This window comes from Mus caroli, unplaced genomic scaffold (genome assembly GCF_978045245.1).
Source record: "Mus caroli unplaced genomic scaffold, Mus_caroli_1 scaffold_18, whole genome shotgun sequence".
NCBI lineage: Eukaryota > Metazoa > Chordata > Mammalia > Rodentia > Muridae > Mus > Mus caroli.
In genome coordinates this window covers 86,044,046-86,070,764 of record NW_028227273.1, presented here as the reverse complement: position 1 = coordinate 86,070,764, position 26,719 = coordinate 86,044,046, and the positions used below count along the sequence as shown (strand labels likewise).

General features: G+C 46.4%; 1 protein-coding gene across 3 annotated transcripts in view; it reads right to left on the bottom strand.

The window, feature by feature from the left end:
* The window catches only part of Agpat4 (1-acylglycerol-3-phosphate O-acyltransferase 4), a 101,674-nt gene that overhangs the window by 50,713 nt on the left and 24,242 nt on the right, over positions 1 to 26,719 (bottom strand). For all 3 annotated transcript variants that reach the window (XM_085832880.1, XM_021149365.3, XM_085832878.1), the window contains exon 2: positions 16,576 to 16,835. In XM_085832880.1, coding sequence (XP_085689006.1) covers positions 16,576 to 16,753 — 178 coding nt within the window. In that variant the 5' untranslated portion in view covers positions 16,754 to 16,835. The remainder of the gene's footprint in view (positions 1 to 16,575; positions 16,836 to 26,719) is intronic.

Genomic DNA, 26,719 nt, shown 5'->3' with positions numbered 1-26,719 from the left:
TGGTGAGGTCTTGCCCTGTCATCACACCCAACAATCTGGTTGCTCTGTGGGAGTGCTGGTCTGCCTCTCTGATTCCTATGATAAGCTAAGACTGTGTGTTTTAAATTTGCAGACATTCCAGTCTGTAGATCCTGGGATACTGATTTTTTTTTTTTTTTTTTTTTTTGAGAGCTAAGGGTCTGCTTGCTTGGACCACTGACACAATAGTCTCTCCTAGTACTCAAAAAGAAACCAAGCCTGAAGTGGTAGTTGAGCATGCCTAGAACCCCAGCAGTTGGGAAGGTGAGATAGGAGGGTGGCATGTTTAAGTCCATCATTGGACCACAATTAAAAGCCTAGCTTCAAAACTTAAAGCAAAACAAAACCCATGACTTAATTTGGTAGGTCAGATCCAAAAGACCCAGCACACTCTACCAGCTACAACCATTTCTCCTTCCTAGGTAGAGATGCCTACATAAGCGATGCCTATCCAGCCACCAGCCATACTTAGTGAACTGACCTCATCTGCCTCTGTTCATGCAACACTTCCACATCCTCCCCCCTCAAAGGGCCGATAGCTGTTCTCTGCCCCAGAGCTGGAAGCTGTTTGGGCTCAGACACACTCGCTCGCTCGCCTCTTTCTGCTGTTCTGCAGCCAGTTGACAGGGATTAAAGAAAACAAATAAAAATTGCCATTGAAGGAGAGCCAAACTCCAGAGGCTGCCAAGGGCTCCCTCCCTCCTGACTTGACAAGGCGGTTCCTTCATAGCCTAACAAAGAAGGCTGTGACATGTTTAGACACAGATACAAGTTGGCGACATCTCTTTCAGAGTTGTGAGTTCAGCGTGGGGTTGTGGGTTGGGTGGGAATGAATGAGCAGATGACTAAAGCAAGGGGCAGAAACTCTTGGGGCAGCAACCCTAGGATCTTAGCAGTAAGCTCAGCTCCTGGGTTCAGGAGGGCACACAGCTGCAGCCCTGCTTCCTCCAATTCCTACCCTGCGTTTCATCAGTGCACACACACCCATCCTTTCCTCTTGCTCCTAATGCTTCGGGTGTGGAAGCTCCAAGATACACATGCAGCAGGTCTGGCCCCAAGGTGGTATATGACCCAGTGCTCTGACTATCTAGTATAGTCTTTCTTCCTCTTTGCTGCACCTCTTCCTTCCCTCCTCCTGACTCGGTCTGCACATTGTGCTTGTTCTTCAGACTTCTCCCCATGCCCCCTTATGCTATTATAGCCACAAGACAGAAATGGATACAGTCATCTCTGGGCCCAGTACTTTTAAACACAATGCCGGTCCATGACAACAGTGGTGCTCACTAAATGTCCACTGGACGGACTGCAAAGTCATCCACTGTTTGAGCATGTTTGGCATCAGGTGAAGAATCAGAGCAGGACCTGTTCAAAGCCAACTGCCCTGTTGTAAAGCCTTTTCCTTTATCCCGAGGTCCGGCCCTGCTTATGATAACCCGGTAAAAGGTATGGGTCTTGCTCTAGTAGTTCATGCCACTGATCATGGTCTGCCCTAGTTGGAGACACAGATCTACAATGTTCACCTTCTGTTTAAGCAGCTAGCTGTCAAGGTAGAAGTTGCACAAAGTAGTCACGTATCCAGGACCACTGTAAGCGCCCCAGTGAAGGCATTATCAAGAGAGCAGTGCTCAGGGGCTGGTGAGATGGCTCAGTGGGTAAGAGCACCTGACTGCTCTTCCGAAGGTCCAGAGTTCAAATCCCAGCAACCACATGGTGGCTCACAACCATCCTAACAAGATCTGGCGCCCTCTTCTGGAGTGTCTGAAGACAGCTACAGTGTACTTACATATAATAAATAAATCTTTAAAAAAAAAAAAAAAAAAAAAAAGAGAGCAGTGCTCAGTTAAACACCTGATACATAGCCCTGGGAGACTATTAAGATGGCCCAGCCTTCTCCACACCTGCTCTACTGATGCACACATTAAGGGTCTCTGGTCAGCTCTGCCACACTCCGCAAACACTAGACTGCTCACTGACCCTCAGCCAGGGGACTGCTATCCCCACTAGGCCATAGTTGGGTTGAGGGTGGGGTCCCTGTATCGCCTTGGGTTCCTCTGATCCCAACCCACTTCTTCTTATATAGCACCATGTTGTACAGAGATCGGTAAATCTGCTAAATATCACCATCTATCAGCTGTAATGTGATGGCTAGGTCTCAGACCAGTTCAATACCCTTCGCTTTATCTAAGAGACACCCTCGCCCTGATTACTGTAGACCTGTAGCTACCCATAGGGCTGGTACACAGAGCTGTACTGGGAAATAGTCAACCCCTGGCTGGGAGACTCAGGCAAAGGGGAAAGGCTTTATTTACAGCTATATTAGTTGTGTTTCTCACCATGTGACAAATATCTGACAAAAGCAATTTAATATTTTAAAGCCTTATTTACTTTTAGTCCACTAGTGTTCTGTCTACAGTGTATCTGTGTGAGGGTGTCAGGTCCCCTAGAATTGGAATTACAGGTCGCTAGCTAGCTGTAAGCTGACATGTGGGTACTGGGAATTAAACTCAGGACCTTTGGAAGAGCAGCTCCTACTCTTAACCACTGAGCCATCTCTCCAGCCCCCAAAAGCAATCAATGGAAGGGAGAGTTTATTTCTGCCCATAGTGTAGGGCATTGTCCACCTGAGGCACGGCAACCACGGTGATAAATGGTAATGTTAAGTTTGCGTTTTCCTTTCTTTCCAGCCTAGCAGCACCATACCTATAGAACGGTGCAGCCCACATTCCGGTGGGGCTTGGGAAACCCCTGACGTTTTAGCGGCTGGCCTGTAGCACACTTCTGGATGTGGAGTCATGGATGCTACAGATATGCTACAAAGCCTTGACTTTGTTGGTAGCTGAAAAGGACACAGAGAGCAGGCAGCTACTGGTAGCCAGGCTTCTGGGAGAGAAGCCATCTTTAGGGGGCAGAATCCAGAGCACCTACTTAACACAGTCACATAGTAGGCGGCATCTGCCAGTTCCTGGTCCCTGTGGCCAGGAGTGCCATAGTCTGCCTCTGCCTGTAGTTTTGTGAGTCAGTAAGTCTCTGACTTTGGTTGGAGTTCACTGGTTTTCAGGCCCAAACCACTAACAGCTGGACAACCTGCTTTCCCCTACTTTCCCAAGGCTGGCCAGACACATGCCCCTCTGGAAGCCTTCTATGTCTTGTCCAGCCTGGTCACTTGTTTTTGTTTGCTTGTTTGTTTTGTTTTCTCCTAAGACTGGGTCTTGGGTAGTCTAGGCTAGCCTCAAACTTCCAGTGCAGACAGAGATGAGCTTGAACGTCTATCTTCCTTCCTCTACCTCCCTAGTGAAGAGAGTACAGGTGTATGCTGCCATACTTGGGTCTGCATTAGGGATGAAACCCCGGTTTGGGGGGCATGTTAGGCAAATATTCTGTCAACAGAGCTACAGTCTCAACCCTAATCATTTTTCCCCATGGGAAGTCCTACTACTCATGTCTCTGACATGAAGGAATCAGCAATGCGACTGTATATTCTTCCTGTGTGTCCCAATCGGTTTCATGGCAACAGTGGGAGGAGACCTCACTGCGCAGCATTGAGTTCGTTAAATCACCAATCATGTGAAAGTTCTGGAATGCAATAAAACAACCCGGGTCTTCCCATACCCCAAAGGCTAAGTAAAAGTATACCTTCAGGGTGAGGTAGTAGTCTGCGCAGTCCAGTGGTGCGCCATGCACTGGAGTGAGATGCTCACCAGGCCCCTGGAGTAACAGGCAGCTTTTGCTCATTCACACAACCACACAGGAAAGGGCACCGTGTCCAGGGCCAAATCAGCAGAAGCTGCCAACTCTGAATTTCACCTCTAAGCTAACTCACTGCCCTGGAGTAGCGAGTCTTCAGCTGCAGATGAGCATCGTTAGAGGTAATCAGGAAACAGCAGGGAAATGCTTCTCCTCTGTTGGTCTGAGTGGGAGTCACTGGGTTTCAGAAGACTCAGAGGTTGTGGTTTGACACGTCAGAGAGAGACCTCAGAAGATAAGGAAGCAGCTCGTTTAGTAAGACTGTGTTACACACCTGTGGGAGAGAGCAATGCTACTCACTGTGGAAGGAACTGCCTTTGGTGGAAATTGCTACTTACTTCTCAAACTGTCTTCTCGTTCCAAGAAAAGAACACCCAGTGTGATACACCCTTACTCCTTCATGCAAATTATGTGAAAAAGTGGTTTCCCACCTCCCAAGGCCCACCAGTAATTCCCCACCCAGCAGCCTGCAGGACGATGAGCAAGGTACAGTGACCTTCAAGTGTAACACCCGGCCACACTAGGCTAGAAACTAAACCCCATTTCTATTCACCGCTGTTGAATTTGTATGACTCTCTTCCTTCTGCTGATGCAGCACCGAAGGTAGTCTTTATAAAGCACGGGGCGATTGGCCACACCGAGCTTACTCTGAGCAGTCACACCAAAGCATCTCTTGAGAATTCTTCCAAAAACCACCTTTGGAGAATCAATAGCTGCAGAATCTCATGATAAAAGGAACAGGAGACAAAGGTTAAAAACTGGAGCATCTATATTACCTGAGTATCGGTCGCCTTTGAGTTAAGAGCACCTACCAAGGCCAGCGGGTGAGTAGGAGTTTGGTCCAAATGTGGCCACTGATTCAGTTCTAGGGAATCTGCATTTGGAACACAGTTAAGGTGACCAACCTTTTCTGGTTTGACTAGATATTGCCCGCTTACAGACAAGAAGATTCTATATGCAAAGCAAGAGCAAGATGAGTAAGGTAACCCAAAGGCCCCCCGGGGACAAATGTGACACAAATAGAGAAAGTGCTACGTTGAGCTGAACCACCTTGCCCATCCCCCTGGACCTAAGAGCAGCATCGGGTAAGTGGCCACACCTCGAAGCTTCTTTCCCACGGTTTTTTCGGAACGTCTGGTCAGTTCAAAGCACAACTATTTTAACCTTGTGACTGTAATTTGCTGCCTCCACCCCTCCACCTATCCACGCTAGCACAAGGAAAGTATCTTTCTCCCTTGGCCAATCCTATGCTAACCCCTTTTTCTCTCTACACATCTGAACTAAGCCTGACTCTTTTATTACATACCAAGGGTTTAATCTCATAAGAATGCTTTCAAGGAGTCAAGGGATCCTTTCAACAGAACAACAGCAGGTACAATCTTCTACCTCTTAAGCATGCCGACCTAGGCTGATTTCTATGGCTTGTGAGCATAAGAACAAGGCGACCATGTTGAAGAAACCCTTCATGTTCATGCCCAGCCTCATGGAACTGAACAGAGGCCTTGCTTCATCTAGGGTAGAGCCTATCATGAGACCTCTGAATTCATCTTTTGGGGAGCCCTCTTGAGGTACCTTCTGAGGTGCAGAGAACGCTGCCAGGGAGGACTACTCCCATAGAGTGTCCTTCAGCACAGGAACACAGCTCTGATAACTCCCAGCCATCTGCCTGGGGCTCTCCAGCATCTGCCTCTTCCCACACTCCTCTACCGTCCCACACCCCCATACCCTCACAATTCCTCTGTACACATTCCTGGTTGTCAGGGCTCCCTGAAAAGCCTCGAGGCCACCTTCACCTCCCTTTTCTGTTTTTGGAGCATGTTGAGATGTATTTCCTTGTCTCACAATGAAAAATAAAAACAAAACAAAAGCCAAGCCCCGGGTAAAGTGATGGAGTCTCGAGGTTTTAGAACAGGGCTCTCTTAAGTCCATACTAAGAACCCCTTCTCCTGGGGGGCTCACAGCTGGTCTTCCCTAAACAGCTGCACACAACCTCCAAAGGGAGCTTCAACACCGGGCAGGTTTGGTGGGCTCAGCACTCCTTATACTACGCACGCACGGTCTGGGGATGCGGAGTGGGATACTGCACATTTAAGTTAAGCGGATGACACGCATTCCTGGGATCTGAGCAAGGTCGGGAATTCTCTTCTCCAATAACCCCCTTCCTTCCTGGGAACCTGGCATCAGGCCAGGAAGGAAGGCCTCCTCGAAGGATTGGAAATGCCTCCCCTCCCCTCAGGATCTAAGACGAGGGGAAGTGGAGGAAAACAGGAAAATGTGTTTTGCTGAGAGGGGCCAGGACCTGGTGAGAACTCTTTACCTACTCTACTTCAAATTAAGTCACTTCATTTCTCTCTCTGGTATATGAAAACAAAATGCCACAGGCTAACCACAATGCTCTTCAAGTAGTTTTCATTCTTTACGAAGAATTAAATATGTATGGCTGGCATATGCAAATTTTATTAACGTAAAAATGTGCTTTACATAATTTATAAAATATATTAAATGATTTACTCCAACTCAGAAGATTGAAACTGTAAGGAGACACCCTAAGGTTTCTTTTCTGGCAACTTCAGCTTCCCTAGACCACATCCAGGACACCAAACTCACACTCCAAGCCTGAACTGAAAGCTGTAACCCAAGCTGCCAGTGGAGCTTACCACCGCCCAAACCAACGGAGCCTGAGGACAGCTCGTTCCTTTCTAAACCATAGCAACAGCTAAGGCAACCTGCTCACTGGAGCCAGGCATCAGCTCACAGCACTCTGTATGTCAGCTGCACTCCCAGGTTTGCTGGGTTTTTAGTGGATGTAATTGTACACTTTACAGTGTAAATTCCCTCCTTAAAGTATAAAGTCATTTCTTTTACCAAGGGTAAGAGATTCCTATGAGAAATACACACGAATGTACACATACACACACCGCACACTCATGTACACACAGAGACACACACACATACACACACAAAACACCACCACCACACATATTCACATACATACACAGATACACACTCACATACATGTACATATACATGTGTGTATGTACACACACACACATACCATATACCCATCACACATTCACCAGACACACATACATACCAGACACAGACATAGACACACACACCATATGTTCATACCTGGCTTGTGGTACAGCTTCAGGGGCTCATAGAAACTCATCCTACACAGTGGGACTGAGCTGTTACTCTGCACTATTCTGTACGTACCTATAATCCAACTGTGCCTCAGTTTACCATAATTTGAGTCTAAAAGTCTCCATGAGATTGGATTCTCAGCACAGCCTTCCAGGTGTGTCTTCCCAAATAAACTCCAATACTGTTAACAGCTGCTGAGGGTTTGGGGGTGTAGCTCAGTTAGTGGGTCTACCAGGCGTGAAGCCCTGGGTTCCAGCCCCACCAATAACTAAATTGGTTTTTGTGGCTCATGCCTGTAATCCCAGCATTTGGGAGACAGAACTAAGAGGATCAGAACAGAAAAGCTGCCTTAGCCTGGAATACAGGAAGCCCTGTCTAAAAACAACGACTAAAGAAAACACACACAAAAACCAAAATACCTGCTGAGCAGGGGCAAGCACCTTGTTACCACCTGGGGCCTGAGACAAGGGCAGTCATGCTTGAGTTGGTCCTGGCAGATGTCTGCTTTAAGAACAGTCTCTTTTGCCGGGCATGGTGGCACACGCCTTTAATCCCATCACTTGGGAGGCAGAGGCAGGCAGATTTCTGAGTTCGAGGCCAGCCTGGTCTACAGAGTGAGTTCCAGGACAGCCAGGGCTATACAGAGAAACCCTGTCTTGAAAAAACTAAAAAACAAACAAACAAACAAACAAACATAAAAACACACAAAAAAAAAACATCAAAAAACAGTCTCTTTGAAAAGCCCCCATAAAACATGGTATCTACATATCTCAAGAAGCAGATGAAAATTGTTTTGAAAGTTCAGATCTTTTACTTGCTAGGTGGCCTTAAAGCCACCCCAGCTCCATGTCTCAAGAACTGAGCCTATTAAAAGGCAGCTGGCTCTGTGGCTAAACCAGCAATGAATACACAGGCTCAGAGCCAACACTAGCCAACACCCGAAAGCCATAGCAAACATAATGACCAGAACAGCGACTAGCTAGCTAGCCCCTTGCCGCCTCTCTCTTTCTACAGCCCTGTGGAGCGTGATCTCACAAGTTCCACTTCAAGGGCACGGTCAGTCATGCAAACAGCCACATGTGTCTAGCTCATGAGTAATCCAGCTTCTCGCACCCACCTGTTCCAGATCTCTCTCGAAACTCTCCGCTAGGTCTCCAGGGACTAGCAGTTAGTGGAGAAGGCCAAGCGCATGCTCTAGAAAGGCCTTTGTCTTGATGCCTATATTCATCTGGATTCTCTAAAGCAGCAGAACTAACGGACTGGATGCACATGCCTCACAAGCTGTGGTCCAGCTAGCCCAACAATGGTCTCCCAACTGTAAATCCAAGTATCCAGTAGTTGTTCAATCTAAGGCTGGGTGTCTCAGCTGGTCTTCAGTACATGCTAGAGTTCCTGAAGAAGTAAGTAGGTTCTGTACCAGCAAAGAATGGCAAGCAAGCAAAGGGGAAAAGCCACCTTCTTCCATGAGCTTATATAGGCTGCCATGAGAAGGTGTGGCCCAGGTTTAGGGTGTGTCTTCCCAGCTCAAGTGATACAGATTAAAGGTGGGCCTTTCTACCTCACATGATCCAGTGAACTATAAAATTCCCTTACAGGCATGCTCATAATCTTGCATTTTGTTAGTTCATTCTAAATGTAGTCAGGTTGGCAACCAAAAATAACCATCGAAGTGCCTATCAGACAACCTGTCTCTGAGCCAGCCTACAATTGAGCAAACTAGGGTGGGTGGGGAGCCCCAAAGGTACCTCCCAAGTATTCCTCAACATCAGGTGCGAGTCTTTGGTAAAGTCTGGGTCCCTGATGGGATTTCTGGGAGGGAAGAGCACCTGCCTTCCATAGCTGTGACTTTCCGCCCACTGACCATCTGTCACCTGGTGACAGACATCCCTTAGGTGGGACAGAGCAGGGAGATACCTTTAGCCATCTTGCCTCAGAGGCCCTGTCAGGGAGAGTGCTCCCTGGCACAAGGGTGCCTTGTCCTAGGGCAGTGGGTCTCAACCCCTTAGCAGGACATCAAGCAATCAGAGAACAGAGATTTATACTACAATTTATTATAGTGACAAACTTACAGTATGAAGTAGAGACAAAAATACTTTTATGGTTGGGGGTCAGCACAGCATGAGGAAGTATATTAAAGAGTTGCAGCATTCGGATGGCTGAGAACCGCTGCCCTGGGGCCTAGTGTGAGTACACACAACACAGCCCCCGGATCCAGGTGGCCTCCGTACATCAGACGGCAGTCTGGGAAACACCACCTAGAGAAAGGGGTTAGCCTTGAAGTCCCTAAACAAATCTTGACTGGGACTAGCCACACATGTGGTCCCTAGCCAGGCTGCAACACAAGGAACGGGGTGCATCTGCGAATGTGGTTCCTCCCCAGCTCTGTCTCTTGGATTCTGGACAGCCTCTTCCTTTCCCTAGTTCCCCATTGGCCTCTCCAGAGCCTCCTTCTCACAGAAGGACTGCCCTCTCTGGGATCCAGATGAACCTACCTCCAGCCTCTGTATACACTGCTGGGGACCCCGTAGGTGGTGGGACTCCAGTTGAGTCCCTGGCAAGCAAGCCTGTGCCTGGTCCTCCCCTCCCCTCTCACGTTCTCCCTCCCTTTCCTGCACACTGACCAGGGCTGCTTGCACATGGGGCTGCCTTGTTTCCAGCTAGGTTGGTCCAGATGATCTCGTCATGAACTCCACACAGCACGGGCTCACAAGCTTCCTTTCAGCAACGCGCTAGCGAGCGTCTGCTTGAGCAAGGAATGGGTGTGGGCCTGGCCTCTCAGGGATACAGTTTTCTGGTGGCACTCAGCCTGGCTCCATTGACAAGCTGAAAGAAGCAACTGCCTTCAGCGGACTCCCACTTCCCCCATCCGAAAAGTGGGAGGGTGCTGGGGAGCTGTGTGAGTTTTGTAAGCACTAGTCATGCCCAGAATCCACACATGGGCACCACCGATGAAAGCGCAGGACTTTGCCTACTGCATCTGCTGTCTCTACCTCAATGGCCCTGGAACACTGACCATGAGCCGACTATCAACCCTTCTTCACAAGAGTTCCCTAGATGAAGCAGGAAGTGAGAAATTCTTAATTAAAAAAAAAAAAAGGTTTGTTTTGAAATTTACTACATTCAATGTAAGGCACATTTAGTCAGCAGGGAAGAGGAAGTACAGACTCAGGTTTACCCCAGCAGGCCCTCAGCAGCTGCACCCAGGCATACTTTCCAACATGGAGGACGGAGGGCCTGCTGGCCTCAGGGTGGGGAAGGGCCTACACTGCTGTGCTGGCTAGAGAGGAAAAGAGACTGGACAGCCAGAAACAGCTGCCACCACAACTGTCTCCAGGGGTACTGAAACGCAGTTCCTCTTGTCCTATATTTTGATCCACAGGCTGCTTCTCTTCCAGGTCCCTCAGGTTGTGGAGTCTGCAGAAGTTTCCACTGACACCTCACTGCGATGACCCAAGGAACTGGACTCAGGGGAAGGAACCGATGACCCAGTCTCCCACCCAGCCTGAAGATGGGGTTGTTTTCAAAACTGTACTTGAGGCTCTGTCCGGATGGAAAATCTGCTTCCCTTAGTAGGACAAGAACTGACTCTTAGTTCCTACGGTCATCCATTCTGGACCCCTCAGCCCCCACACACATACATGAAAACCCAGCCCAGTGTCTTTTGGCAACATAGTAGCCTCTCCTTTCCCTCATATACAGCCCTTTCTGAGGCTGTGATTGACAAGGCGCCAAGCCCTGACTGCCTCTTTCAGACAGGATTAAGGCAGCTTCTCCCAGGCCTGCTATAGTTTAAGTGTTTATCACTTAGGAGGCAAGAGAAATGGCCTGTCTTTAGTAGAGCCCGTGGGAGGCCTTTAAGTGATACCTGGAGCTTGTTCCAGTACCCATGCAAAACCACTGCCAATCAGCCGACCACAGACACAGGCAAGTGATCTTCAGTGTAATAATTATGTAATAATTAATTAATTAAATTCAAAAAAATACTTTGTTTGGCATCCTAGCACCAAGAGTTGTCTCCTTCCTTCCCCCATCTGTCTTTTCTCTTTACCCATGGCAGGGATTCTGTGGGGCGGTGTAAGGCTAACTGCCGGGTGAAACCAGAAGCAGCAGAGCTCACAGACTCTCCTGGGCAGACTCAGATGTCCTGGATGCATGTACAGGGACAGTGAACTTGGCAGCCAGGCCCCTAGCGCAGGGTCAGGGCTGAGGCTGGAAAGAAACATTTTCATTTTGTTTTATTTCTCCAGTCTTTTCTAAAAAAGGAGCTTCATTCCAGCCTTCCATGCCACCTTTTTTTCCTCCTGACATTAATAGACTACTAAGTTTTCTGGTTCTGTTGTTGTAGTTTGAAGTCTATAGTGTCAGGAAAAAAAAAAAAAAAGAAGAAGACAGCAAAATGTCAGAGTGGCCTGTCTCAGCCTTCTTTCCCTAGAGATTAAAAAGCACAGATGCCCTAGAGACTGCTATGCACAGAGCAACCCAACCTCTACCCCCTTTACAATATCTTCATTTTTTGACCTTAAAGGAGCTTGTTCGCTTGGCTCCTTCCTCTGCCAGCACACAGGGCGGGTCTGACATAGCTTCTTTTTCTATACATAGTGAGGCAAACAGAATCAAGGAAAAGAAAGGCAAGCCCCACCCCGAAGTCAATTATTCACCAGTCTTCCCTGTGTCCTGCTGCGGGGTACAGCATCCATTCTGTGCTTTATTGTTACTGAAGTCATTGTGGTCTTTCTCTTATGGGAGCTTCCTCAGCATTGCATGCTGCCCTGCACTCCCTGGTGACAATGAGCTCACATTCTTAACAGGAAAATATTTAACAGGAAAACAGAAGATGACCAAACTTTGTTAGTGAAATGTAACCAGGGTGCAACCCCAGGAAACAATGTATCCTGCATTCTCTTACAGAATCCGCTGCAAATGATAGATGCAGCAGGTTTTCTGCTTGCCAGAAGAAACCATTGAACCCCATGAACAGAGGTTTGAACCTTAATTCGGGGAGAATACCACAAGGCAGGCCAAACCAACATGGCACAACTCTCTGCTGATCAAGCTGCTGCCCTGGCCCATGACCTGGCCATGGCCTGTGGCTGTAGAACCACAGGCCCAGGAGAGTGCTGCACATGGTCTAGTCTTTTGCCTGGCCGGGCAAACAACAGTCTTTCAATCAGAGACAGCTAGGAAACCAAGATGGATTTCAAACTAACTCTGTTGCCTAATGCCTGCTGGGATGCTCCAAACATGGGGTGCTGAGGAGATAGGGTTGTGGGGGGACACAATTCCTAGTCAGATGCATCAGATGGAATCCAAGCCCAGCATGGATCATACACCCTGTCTACCACATTCTCTCTCTCTGGGAACCATGCTGGCTCCTCATCAGAGCTCACTTCTTCTCCATTCACACTGTTGCAGCAATGACTCTGCACTGCTTGACCCAAAGGGCAAATGGGGACACAGCATGTGGGACATACCAAGACCTCAAGTCTTCTGTAAAGACTGTTTACCATCAACTTCACGCACCTCGGAAATGCCACTTGTCTCAAACAGTTCACTATGGATTTTCATTTGGGATTTGTTCTGAGTATTTCAATTGGTTTATAATGATATTAAACTTCATCTTTCCTTTTAAATTGTTACTCATTATAATTTCCACCAGAAGCAAGTAGGTGAACACCCCCGCTCCCCAAATATCTCCACGGGAGATCCAGCTCTTAAACACCAAGCCTGAACCTCTTTTCTGACTTACTTCTAAATGAGAACCTGGCTTTTAGCTGTCTGTTTGAAATCTGGATAGGGTTTATGACAGGGCAAACAGACATGATCTCAGATTTTCAAGCTGGCAGATTTTGGAATAGCCTGAAGAGTATGCAAGTCCTCTAGATGGGATTTAAAAAAAAAAAAGAAAGAAAGAAAAAGAAAAAGAAAAAAAAAAAGAAAAAGAAAAAAAGACAACCAGCATTGCTTTGTTAAACCTAATTTTATATAGCTAACTCTCCCTCCTGCTGCAGTGTGGGAAAGTATTTAAAAACAAAGTAACATCCCCCTCAGCTAGCAGCTGTCTTCTCTCCCTTGGTTACACCAAGCCTTCCCTCTTCCCACAGCTGTGATTCCGCCTTCTGCTTTCTGTGCCCCGCCCCGACAAATATTTCCTTTTCCTGTACCTCTGCGGATGCCCAAATACTAGAGCCACACTAGAATAAAGTAGGTGACATAGGAAGGCACATTCTGTGGCTCTGGGCTTAATGGGCGCTTGATGACAGTAAGCCGTAGACAATGGATTAAAGGCATCCAGTTGTATGATTTTGTGAACATTCTTCGCATATAGAAAAAACCTCTGATACAAACCATCAAACATTAGGAATAGTATCAGACCCACTGCGAATTCTGAGTTGGGAAAGGGAATTGTGAATGAGATTGTTGCTGCAACTTTTTTCCCTCATAAGAATTTTTGAATTTACAAAATACGGCACATAAAGGATGATGGGATTGCAAAACGGTTGACGAGAAGAACTGGAAATGTTTCTCTCCACAACAAATGGAAGGAAACAAGGAAAAAGCTGCTGTTTCAGGCAGAACACCAGAGTCCTCTGGAGATACATCTTACAAAGGGGCCGAGTCTCATAACTTAACCTTTCTTTCATATATCCAAGAGATTATCCCTAAAGTAAGAGGGACTTTGCTCAGTAAGCAAAGAGCCTCAAAACATAGCCAGAAGACTGTCTGCTGGAAGTTCATGTAGCTTTTGTCAGTCATGCCCCTGCACAGGAGCCGTTGAGTATCGGCACTGCTGCATGGCTCTACAAGCCAGCCAGCCATCTACCATGCCTGACCCAGATTCAGGCTGCAAAATGCCCAGCAGGGGTCTTGTGAAAAAACCAGGCAGCTGTCTTCTACATATCTTCATCTTGGCCCTTAAACCCGCCAGGTGGCCCTGCTATACTCCCACGCCCCTAGAAGCAACCTGCTGCCCTTCCAGAGTGGCTCAGGCTACAGGACCACCTACCTGGGAAGCAGACAGGTGGCTGTGTCTACCCACACTTTCCCCACAGGAAGCAACTGTGAGGCCTCCTGAGTAGCTCAGCCCACGGAGACACCTTGGAAGCAGGCCTACACCCCCAGCTTTGAACCCTGTGACCAGCTGGTCAGCCTGCCTGGAGTTGGATCTACTATCATGTATTCTGGGAGGGAGGCAAAGCTGTGGTAGGCACTATTCCATTGCTTGGAAGTTATCTATCCTTCCTTGAGCCTCTTGTCACCAGGGAGCAGCTAGGAAGCCCTCCGCAAGAAGACTGACAGTCCCCTTTCCCCATACCCCTACCCCCACTGAAATGTTCTGCAAGACACCTTTGTAGCTCAGACAGAGGCAGGGAACCATCCTGATCATCAGTATGGTTCTCACACACTAAAATGTACACAACCCTCAACTCTGACAGCTGCACACCACCTCATGTGTTTACTGACCCCAAAGCCAAGCATCACTACAGCCAGGGCAGTCAGAGAACCTGTTCCACTTAAATGCTGCATCCCAGAGAAATCCCACAAACCGCTGTAGTCTAAGTTCTGTGTCACTCACCCAAATTGCCAACATGTATTACAGCTACACAAGCAACTACTGTGCCAACCTCAGAACAAGGCCAACATAGCCTACTTGAGCTACATCTAGACACATAGTTACAAGAGTCTTTTTACTATGAAAGCCATCCTACATTAAAAAAGCTTCTATATGGGATGTGTAGCTAGGATCTGAAATGTTACCAGCCCAAAGGAGGAAAACAAGTGCAAAACAATGCAGGTGCCTGCTAGCCTGCTTGGTATACGTGTATCAGGATACTGGATATACCTCACAAATGTATATGATCAATGTGTCAATTAAAACTACATAGGACTGGATAAATGGCTCAGCTGTCAAGAAAGCATACTTTAGCTCTTGCAGAGGACTGGAGTTCAGTACCCAGCACCCGTGTCAGAAGGTTCACAGCCACCTGTAACTCTACTTCAGGGGAATCCGATGGCCTCTTCTGTCTTCTGTGGGCATCTATACTCATATGCACGCTCATGAGTGCACGCACGTATGCATGTGTGCATACACACACACACACACACACTCACACACACACACTGAAAAATAATAAAAATAAAGTTTACAAGTTAAGAATATAACGCTGGGCATGATAACCCATGGCCGGAATCCCAATGTTCAAAAGGCAGGGAAGGAGGATTACCAAGTTCAAAACTGGTTTGGACTACATAGTGGTCTTGAAAACCAAACCAAACCAAACCAAATCTGTACAGTCCTTGCTGTTTTAAGAAGCAGCACTTTTAAGTTTAATTTCAATGTTCTTTGTTTCAGAAAGATAATATATTTGTCTCTTTGTCATAATCGAAGGCCACAGAGGTACTTCCATTGCTTAGTTGGAATGAAAAACACTCTATTTTGAATACATTTTCGGCCACGTGTGGAACTAATAATGGAGCAGTGTTTTCCAGCTTAGGGAATAATTACCAGCTTCATCCTTATGGAGAGCAAACCTCACCACTAGATGTTGCAACAATGCACTGATGCCCTGCCTTCAACCGTAGAAGCTCTGGCCAAATGAGTTACATTTTAGACAGCTTAGCAGCTAAGCAGGTTTGTTAGATCATGTGAGCATCAGTTTCCTGGCTAGAATACTGTACTCCAATGATCTAATCTCGGCTGCCAACTTGAATAAATCTGGAATTAACTAAAAACCTAAGCAGCTGGGCACACCTGAATTTGTGCATGTATGTGTGTGTGTGTGTGTGTATATATATATGTATATATATATATATATATATATATATATATATATATGGATATATATGCACACATACATACACACGTGTGTGTGTATGTATGTATGTATGTATGTATGTATAGATGTATATGTACATTTATTCACTCTATCAGTTCTGTTCCTCTAGGGACCCTGACAAACACAGCTACCATGTGGGTAATGAGCACTAGCACAGGATGCTGGGGCAGAGAGCCGAGTCTATCCCTTTTCCCTTACACCACCCTGTAGGGAATTTAGGATTCACTGCTTTGTCTCTTAGAACTGCATATATGTCCATGACGATCACAAAACAAGACAAGGGGAAAAAAACACAAGGAGGAGAGCAATATAGTATGATGCCATTTAGTTTTCAAAGATACATATATAGTTGACTCCCAGCACCGCAAACCAAACCAAACCAAAACTGCATGTGAATTGTATGTATCTACCTACAGACAGAGCGACAACATGCTGTACTACATGTGAATTGTATCTACCCACAGACCCGAGAGAGCACACTGGGCTTGGGTATACACCAGCCATAGATTCAGGATAACTAAGCAAGAATGGACCACTCACTTCTGAGAAGGAAATCAGGAGAAGCAGCTATATAGAAGGCATATTTACTGTCGCCAGTCCGTCCTTCATGGCTGCTCAGCTTTGTGCTATTGGCACTTCTCACTGGAAGGATAATTTTTTTTTTTTTTTTTTTTATAGAGTAAGGACAAAAATGTGCATTTCAAATCTAAAGCAGAAAAGAGCGAGAGACAGCAGCCCGGCCCAGCGTGCCTGCCTAGCAAATGCCTATGAGGAGCCAGGGGCTGAGCCTCCCATCTGGGTTATAAGCAAACGTGAAGGGCATGGATCTTACGGCTGGAGACGCAGTAGCAGAGTCTGGCATTGATCTTTCGGAACAGCTGCTTGTTGATGGGCCAGATGACCAGTGTGCACAGCTGGATGGCGTTGACAATGAGCCCCGAGGCAATGAACACGTAGCAGAAGACCAGGTGACATAGAAACTGGGACTTCAGCAGCCCGATGAGGTCCATGGTGTGGGGATTCTCAAAAGAGATAAATCTGTATGGTGGGATAGTTCCAGAAGGGGGGAAGATCCGGGGCTCAGGAAAGTGTCTGAAACACACAAATGGTATACATTAGCAAAGGTGTGCTGTGCATTATACGAGAGAGAATGTACCTACGAGACGAATATACACTGGAAGTTAAAGGGTGACTAAGCTTTATTTATAGGCATCAACTCAGTAGGTCTTCCTGCTGAGCACAGTCTAGGCCTTATTAGAACAATTTTCCCTTAACCCTTCTGGCAGCCTCTGGGATCTTACCTTTATAACAGGTAAGGAACCAGGCCTGGGAAAGCAAAGCAACTGGACCAAGGTCTTCCAAGTGGCCATTCAAACCGTAGCCAACGTGGCATAAATTACCAGACTCACAGAGTGGCCACAGATATATATGTGTGTGTGTGTGTGTGTGTGTGTGTACATATATATGTATATAAACGTGTGTATTTATACATATATATGCATATATACACACATGTATACATATATACACATGTGTATACATATATATTGTGGTTTGAATATGCTTGGCCTGTGGGAAGTGGGACTTTGCATAGGAGGTGTGGCCTTGTTAGAGGAGGTGTGTCACTGTTAGAGGAAGTGTGTCACTGTAGGCGGGCTTTGGGGTCAAGCTCTACCCAGTAGGAAGAGAGCCTCCTCTTAGCTGTCTTAGGAAGAGGGTCTCTTCCTGGCTGCCTTTGGATCAAGATGTAGACCTCTCAGCTCCTTCTCCAGTACCATATTTGCCTAGACGGTGTCATGCTTCCCACCATGATGATAGTGTAGTAGACCTCTGAAATAATCCAGCCCCAATTAAATTGTCCTTTATAAAAGTTGCCTTGGTCCTGATGTCTGTTCACAGCAATGAAACCCTAAGACATGTATTTATGTATATATGTGTATGTGTGTATATACACACACATATATTCATGTGTGTGTGTGTATATATACACACACACACACATGAATATATGTGTGTGTATATACATATATACATATGTGTGTGTATATACATATATAACATATATATACACACACACATATATGTATATATATATTACATATTTGTGGAAGGACTTAATGAAGGGATTCAATGACTGGTCTGAGAGTTATCAATCAATGAGCCAGAGTACAAAGGCCAGAAAACTACTCTAAAACACCCGAGATACGTGCACCCACCCCATAACAGCTTTTAAATCAGAAACTGCCTACACAGAGAGGCCATACTCATGGTGCCACTAACCAGTGGCTCCAAATCTGGAACAAGGAACGAAACGACCTCACAGTTCAGCAGAGGGCCTTGGAAGAAAGGGTGGAGGCCGCTCGCTTCTCCTGGGAGCCAGGATGACTGAAGACCACCAAGAAAAGCCTCGAGCTAGAGGACAATCCTTCTCTTAGATGGCAGAGGTTAGAACTGTTATAATTTGTTATAATAACTGATCTGTATAGGTTCCCATCTATTAGTTTGTCCTCGGCTCCCATGAATCCCACAATTTGAGGCTTTTGTTTTTAAATGGAGTCTCATGTACCCCAGGCTGGTTTCAAGCTTGTTGTGTAGCCAAGAAAGACGACCCCGAACTGTTATGTGCCACAATGCCAGACTTATGCAGTTCTTGGGATCGAACCTAGGACTTCAGACATGCTAGGCAAGTACTCTACCCACTGAACTATTTTTTCAGAGCAAGGAATGGGGTGGTTCCCAGGCTGGGTGACCTACATAAGATCATGACAATCTAGAGTTGATTTCCCATTCACTCTCTTTTCTCTGCATCTGTTGAGGTTGCACCTAGGCTTGAGAGATGGGGAGGCTCGGACTTCTTTTCTGCAAAGCAGCTTACAAGTTTCCCAGAGGGCAAAAAAAGTTCAGAGTCACAAAGAGCACTCAGGGCGAAGAGATGGAAGCTGGGACTCGACCCTGAGATACCTGGGCTGGCTTTAAGATAGTTTTGACAGCCAGGCAGTGGTGGTACACGCCTTTAATTAATTCTCAGCACTCAGGAGGCGGAGAAAGGTGGATTTCTGTTGAATTTGAGGTCAGCCTGGTCTACAGAGTGAGTTCCAGGACAGCCAGGGCTACACAGAGAAACCCTGTCTCGAAAAACCAAAATAACAACGACCAAAACCAGACAAACAAACCCAACAACAAAAGGCATGGTGTTGACAATGAGGAAGGGCAGGAAAGGCACACTCATGCTTGCTAGGGATTTTGTGCAGGTGCTTGCAATCTGGTGCAATGCCCACCCCTTTCTGGAAAGAAAGAAAGGCACAGGGAGAGGTGGCCCAATCTCTTAGCCATCAGCTTGGCAGAGCAAACATGTCCATCCTCTGTGTCACAGGAGCTGGGGTCTGGCTGTAGGGTTGTGTACTGGCTAGTTTTGTGTCGGCTTGACACAGCAGACATAGCCATCCTCCGTGTCACAGGGGCTGGAGTCTGGCTGTCTGGGTTAAAATCTGTAATTGGCACACCTTGGCTCCTCCCACACTTTGCTCTCCTTCATTTCTAGCCTATGAAAACTCCCTCCATGCTTTCAACACACTCAGTCTCTCGTTCTCTATGTAATGACAGCACAGAACTGGCAGTTTGTTCCCCTTAAACTTGACTTTCGTGGCCTACAGCCTGTCAACATGGACAGTTTAATGTTGAACACTCCAGGAATTTAGTCGCTGTCCTTGCACCAGCTTCAAAACAATCTGACACAAGTATAATCCTTCCTTGGGTCCCAGGGGTCTAACATTTGTAAACATTTGACAAATCCTTTCTTTGCCTTGCAGACTGGACACTCAGAAAAGGAAGTCGGCTGTTAAGTGACGTGTGGGGATTAGATGCTACCTTCCTTAATGTGTCGGAGTGTGAGAAAGAGAAATTAAGTTTTCTTTTCCCACTGTTAATTTCCAAGGACATTACATCTCTGCTGGCATACTAGCCAGTGTCTGATATGGTGTTGGTTGATGTTAAGGGTGGTCATACATGTAGATGAGTCATAGAGGATGAGAGAGGCCTTAGCTTCTTTTGGTTGGGTTTTAATAACCAGGGCATCCATATAAACTCGGGAGTTTCCTTGGTAGCTTGGATTTACAGCTACAATCCACCTTGGCTTCTCCATTTTGGTCAAAAGTCTAAGGAAGATAATTTTTTTTAACCTCTATGGAACTTAAGCTGACTTCCCTAGCCTGAACAAGGTTCATCCACCAAAGACATGTTCTAGATGACACTTGGAACTCAGTGTGGGGCAGAGTGGAAGGTAGCAAGGTCATGGAAAAACTGCCCTTGGAAGAGAGTAATGCAGATCTCATGGAATTACTTAGATCTCTGGAGAGTTCTCCTCTCTTCTTTCCTGTCTTGACAGGTGAGCTTTGACTCTCACATGTGCCTGCCGTTGTGAGGATTCCTGTCACAAGGCCAGCACCAAAGCCAGGGAGAAGTTAGCAGCAAGCTCTAGACCCTGAAACTTTAGTAAAACCTCTTTTGTTGACACATAAACCAGCTTCTAGTATTGGATTATAAACATGGAAAATGAGTTAATACAGAGTTTATAAGTTTATATGTAAAACAAAAGCAAAAAAAAAAAAAAGTCAGGGAATCACCTGAAGAAGCAGGAGGAAGTGATCTGGGTTTGTTAAATCAGTTCACTGACTTTTAGTCTTAGGGTTCATATGAGAAAGAGAGAGAGAGAGAGAGAGAGTGAGGGGTGGGGGGAGAGAAGGCTAAATCATTTAGAGCGGTGGGAGAAGACGGTATCAATGCTAATTCCAGATAGTAGCTTGGGGGACCAGCCATTCTGAGAGAAGAAGAACTTTCTCTTCTAACGTGGCAATTAGCCAATGCTACATCAAGCTGAGATAAGATGGCATAAATATCTGAGCAGAGATGAAAATAGCTAGGGAGAAAACATTGTAAAATTCTTTGCTTATTTTTCTTTCAGCTTGGACACCCTTAGGATATTGTGTGGACAATCATTCCATCAAAGCCACTGTGATAGTGCATTATCATATGAGGCAAAGGCAGGATGAATCATATGCTATTTCTGAGAATATTCAAGCGGTAAGTTATTGAGTTCAGAGATCAACATATAACTATGAAGCTATTGCAAAGTTCTAACTTTGTAAGTAAAGAGAAATGTTCCCTGACCCCTTTCTCCCTCTCTCCCCTTCTCTGCCCCCCTCTCTCTATGTGCTCCTGTCCCTCCCCTCCCTCCCTCCCTCCCTCCCTCCCTCCCTCCCTCCCTCCCTCCCTCCCTCTGTCTCTACTCCCTTCCCAACTCCCCTTCCCATGCCCTAAATAAACTCTATTCCATACTATATCCATCCTATGGCTGGTACCTCAGGGGTGAGCGATGCCTCAGCATGGGCCCACAGAGGCACCCTTTCCACCTTACCATACCTCTATCAAACATATCCTTGGCTCTTTCTCTTTTTTTATATAAAACACAATAGTGGTTTCCCTCCTCAGCCATCAGTTTCCCCAAATGTGAGTCAGTATGAGACAGTTGTGAGAAGAGATATGATGATAGATGATGGGTAGGTAGATAGGTGATGGGTAGGTAGATAGGTGATGGGTAGGTAGATAGGTGATGGGTAGGTAGATAGGTGATGGGTAGGTAGATAGGTGATGGGTAGGTAGATAGGTGATGGGTAGGTAGATAGGTGATGGGTAGGTAGATAGGTGATGGGTAGGTAGAGAGGTGATGGGTAGGTAGATAGGTGATGGGTAGATGATAAATAGACATGATAGATATAGAAATAAATTCATAATAGATAAATAATTTATAAATCAAGGATTGGTAGATATAGATTGATGATAGGTGATAGTAGGTAAATGATAGGTGATACAAGGTAAGTAGGTAACTGAATAGATATATAGATGATAGGTAATAGCTAGAGATGACAGAGATAGACAGATAGATAGATAGATAGATAGATAGATAGATAGATAGATAGATAGATAGATAGATAGAGATAGAACTCACCTCTGCCTCTATGTTTCATCCACAGCCATCCATTCATTAACGGTGGCTTGACTGGTGGAAGAGTCACAGCTTAGACCTGCATTTTACTGGTTTTGTCTGCCATGAAAATGAGACCTGTCTCATGGGAACGGAACTTGACTGACCCCTATCCCAGCTCTTGAAGGCTGATGTGGCCAGTGGCAAGTGTGTAGGGTAAAGGAGAGAGGTCTGCCTGTCTGTGTGGGAGGGAAAGCATACTGCTTACTGAGAAGAAAGAAAGGAGAGATCACCCAGCAATCAGTGACAAGGGAAATGCTGGAATGGGAAGGAGCTGGGGCCACTGAGAACCCAAGTCCCACAGTGTGCTTCAGACACTGTGGTACAATGGTGAGTGTTCAGGTTACCAGAGACCAATAGCTGAGCCTAGAAGCTCAGACACAAGTCCGAGCTCAGCCACTCCTCTGTGAAATCAGAATGGTGCCATCTGATCCAGGTACTTGGGAGGGGTGAAGAGAATAACACATCTGAGATACTCGCACGAGGCCTACAAGGAGGAGGTCCTCTCACTTCTGAGAACATAAGCAGACAAGAAGGGAGCGGCTGAGAGACAGAAGTAGGGTGTTCCTGGGGAAGCTGTGGGCTGTGGATAGACTGTCTTCCTACTTACTGTTTATTTAGATGCTGGCGTCTCCTCAGTGTGCCCATCCCCCACACTTTCCTTCTCGTCTGTGCTTCCTGGTAGGGACTTGGGATGGGACACGATGGACCTCCGAAACTCAAATGACCAGGCTGGTGAGGTAGCACTTGCTGTCTTGCTGTTCCCACAGAAGACCGGGCTCAATTCCCAGCACACACACTGTGGCTCACAGCATCTGCAACTCCCATTCTAGAGATTCTCGTGCCCTGTTCTGGCCTCTGTGGGCACTGTGTACCCATGGCACACACACACACACACACACACACACACACACACGCGCGCGCGCGCGCACATGCAAAATACCCAGGCACGTAAAATAAAAGTAAATAAAATTTTATAAAATTCCCATGACTTCATCTCCTTCATGAGCTGATAATCTTACACTAAAGCACAAAGCAACAGAAAGCACCAAATTGCTGGATTCCTCAAGTAGCGTGTCTAACACAGCTTCCAGGCACTGAGCTACACGCATGGATACGTACACATACGTACATGCACGTATACACACACACACACACACACACATGAACTTTATACTCTTGGCAAGGGTTATGGATGTTAATTAAAGAAGGTAGTTTCTTTGGCTGAGGGTCTACATTGATGGAGAAACAGGGAGACTCCACCCAGGACAGTCTGAACTGTGCTAGTCTCTAAATGGAGACACAGCCTAAACAAATAGGAAACCTATGTCTTCATACCTATGATGAAGGCATGAGGACAATCATACTCAGGAAGAGAGGCTGAGTCAAAAATGGGATCAGTGGATATGTTTCATTTTTGAATCATCTATCTATCTATCTATCTATCTATCTATCTATCTATCTACCTACCTACCCACCTATGTACCTACCTACCTATCTAACCCAGAACACGGGAGGAAGAGGCAGGTGGATCTGTGAGTTCAAGGCCAGCCTGGTCTACTAAGCAAGTTCCAGGACAACAAGAGTTACACAGAGAAACCCTGTGTCAAAAGCAAAAAACAAATCTTGCTGAATTTTCCATGCCAACTTAGCACCACCTAAGAACCTGGAGTCTCCAAATATAGCCCAGGGTACAAAACACACCAAGAGAGAACACGGAAACTGACGGCCACACTCCAAACAAAGCGTGCTTGGTTGTTAACTATAATGCCCCATTCTAAAGGAACTGAGGCACAGTGGGACTTGCACGGGAGTGCAAACCCACACAGCTTCTTTGCAAGTAAGCACAAGGCAGGGCGCTAAGCATCTTCTTACCACTTGATTGATGGATGAGGCCAACCACCAGTGATCCAACTCAAGGAGAAAGAAGACTCACTTTCCTATAGCAGATATCTAGGAAAAGGATCCATTTTCACTATATTAAATGATAATGACTATATATAATGTACAGAATTATACATAACTACAATTCTGAAATCTCATATATTCTGAATGAACACTGAAGGCATAGCCAGATTGTTAACAGCAGATGACTTTATATAGATATACAATGCACCCCATATATCTGTACTCACATACTACATGAATGTATACATCAAACACACCTCACATCCCACATATGTGTACATGCTTATGCCCCCCCACGCACACGCACACACACCATACTCTCACATGCCAGCCTGCCTGGAGCCTGGCCCAAGGCAACCACCTCAGGGAGAAATGGGCAAAGGTAAGTTCTCAGATCCTTCTCAACACCCTCCTGCAGAGGCCCTCAAGGAGGCCCAAGTGACCAGATAAATGAGAGCAAGCTCAGCTTCGGGCGGGGCTGGGGGTGGGGGGGCTGGCAATGACAGTCACAGCTAAAGAGGGGACAGTTGACAAATCCAGTTTCTAGGTCAGTGTCTGTGGTCTGTGGGGCAGAGGACAGCCAGGGGCAGTGGGAAGGAGACTGGCATTGGCCTGGGAGAAATGACTGAGGTTGTTTTCGGGTAGAGAACATTCTGACCACTGGGTACACTCCAGTTGGATGAATTCAGCCATTCTGAACAAAGATGGCAAGAAATGTGTGCAACCCCAAGCAAGCCACTTAGCACATTGCCCTGACAAACAGGCTAAGTTTAGGTCGGCGAGTTTCTGCAGCGATGTTGGCCCAAGAACCAAAACAAAACCAGAGAGAAAGCATTCTAGACTGAATGTAACCGTCCATAGGACCATCTTGAACCAAAATATTCCTCAATTAAAATATCATCATTGTCTAATGGTCTGGCAGATGCTTATATAAAATTAGCTTATTTTAAAATTTCATAGACCAGGACTCTGTCCAAGTTCTCTGCATGGTACACGATGTCCATTTAAGAATGCCAAACCCTGGAGCTCATGAATCACTCGGAACTTCATCATGTCCTCTAATGAACAGCCCTTCATCCTTCTAATTATGGGGCAGTGAAAACCTAAGACACAGAAAATATATATCTATGTTTATATTTAATAGTTCTGAGCAGCTTACAGGAGAAAAACAAATATGCAGAGCTTTATATCCAAGGAAACGAAAACTCAGAAAAACAGATGAATAACAGGAGAAAAAATAGAGATAGAAACATTGCCTTGCTTTTTATTACAGGGACATGGTGGGGGCAGGATGGGGAAGAGAGGGAAAAGAGAGGTAAGGAGGGAGAGGGAAGGAGGGAGAGAGAGGAAGAGAGGGAGGGAAAGAGGGAGGGAGGGAGGGAGGGAGGGAGAGAGAGAGAGGGAGAGAGAATATGGATATGCATATGGCGGTCAGAGGACGAGTCTGTGAGATGATTCTCTATCCTTTATATCCTTCTAAGCATGGTCAAGTTGGCCAGGTTTGTATGACAATCACCTCTATCAGGTAACTACCCCTTAGACCCTTTCTCACTCTCTCTCTCTTCCCTCCCTCCCTCTTCTTCTCCTTCTCCCTCTCCCTCTCTCTCTTTCAAGGGTCTCACACTACATCCAAGAACACACTAAGTAGTGCCTGACTGGCTTCAAGCATAGAGAATCTTCGTGCCTCAGCCTCCCTTTAGCAGGGATTACAGCTGCACAGCAGGTAAAGGAAACCCAGTTAAACACTCTCTGGCCAACTTCTCCTGGTGAAATCTCCTGGCTCTAAATAGGAGCCAGTGGGGTCAGACAGGTACAACAAACGGACCATACTCTGCCATTGTCACGTTGTCACACCAGGCAAGAGGAATCCTCTGACTGCATATGAACAGATTTCCATAGACTAGCTAAAGTGTGAAGGTAGCATGGGGGGAGGGTCAGATGTGGAGCCACATTTGAACCAGGCTTTGTGCTTTTATTTATTTATTTATTTATTTTTTAATTAGGTAATTTCCTCAATTACATTTCCAATGCTATCCAAAAAGTCCCCAATACACTCCCCCCCCCAGTCCCCCACCCACCCACCCCCTCCCCTTGGCCCTGGCATTCCCCTGTACTGGGGCATATAAAGTTGGCAAGTCCAATGGGCCTCTCTTTCCAGTGATGGCCTACTAGGCCATCTTTTGATACAAATGCAGCTAGAGACAAGAGCTCTGGGGTACTGGTTAGTTCATAATAATGATCCACCTATGGGGTTGCAGTTCCCTTTAGCTCCTTGGGTACTTTCTCTAGCTCCTCCATTGGGGGCCCTGTGATCCATCCAATAGCTGACTGTGAGCATCTACTTCTGTGTTTGCTAGGCCCCTGCATTGTCTCACAAGAGACAGCTATATCTGGGTCCTTTCAGCAAAATCTTGCTAGTGTATGCAATGGTGTCAGCGTTTGGAAGCTGATTATGGGATGGATCCCTGAATATGGCAGTCTTTAGATGGTCCATCCTTTCTTCACAGCTCCAAACTTTATCTCTGTAACTCTTTCCATGGGTGTTTTGTTCCCAATTCCAAGAAGGGGCACAGTGTCCACACTTGTGTGCTTTTAATCACTGCAACACTCCCTGTAAATAATGAATGGGACCCCTCCCACCATGAACATCTTCAACATTACAGGACCACGCCCACCCATGAACGCCTTCAGCATCCCAGATTTTTCCATCACCTGGTTGTGTGTCTGAGAGTGGGATAATGGTGAGTTTTTGAGCTACTGCCCTTGCCACTCAGTCCCAGAGCATCCTGGACGTGCTGTCCTTCCAGACAGGATTCTCATGGTCTTCGATGACAACCCTGCTCTCCCTACATCACTGAGCGCTTGAAGGTGCTGACCGTAATGTTTACACCCAGCCTGGGGAAGCCATTTGGCTGGTCTCATCGCCAACAACTATTTTAAAAGATGCCCAATTAAAAGTATAAAATACACAGTGTCTGGGACCTGTGGAGGCCAGATGTCCATGTCTGAATATACATGCCTTATTTTC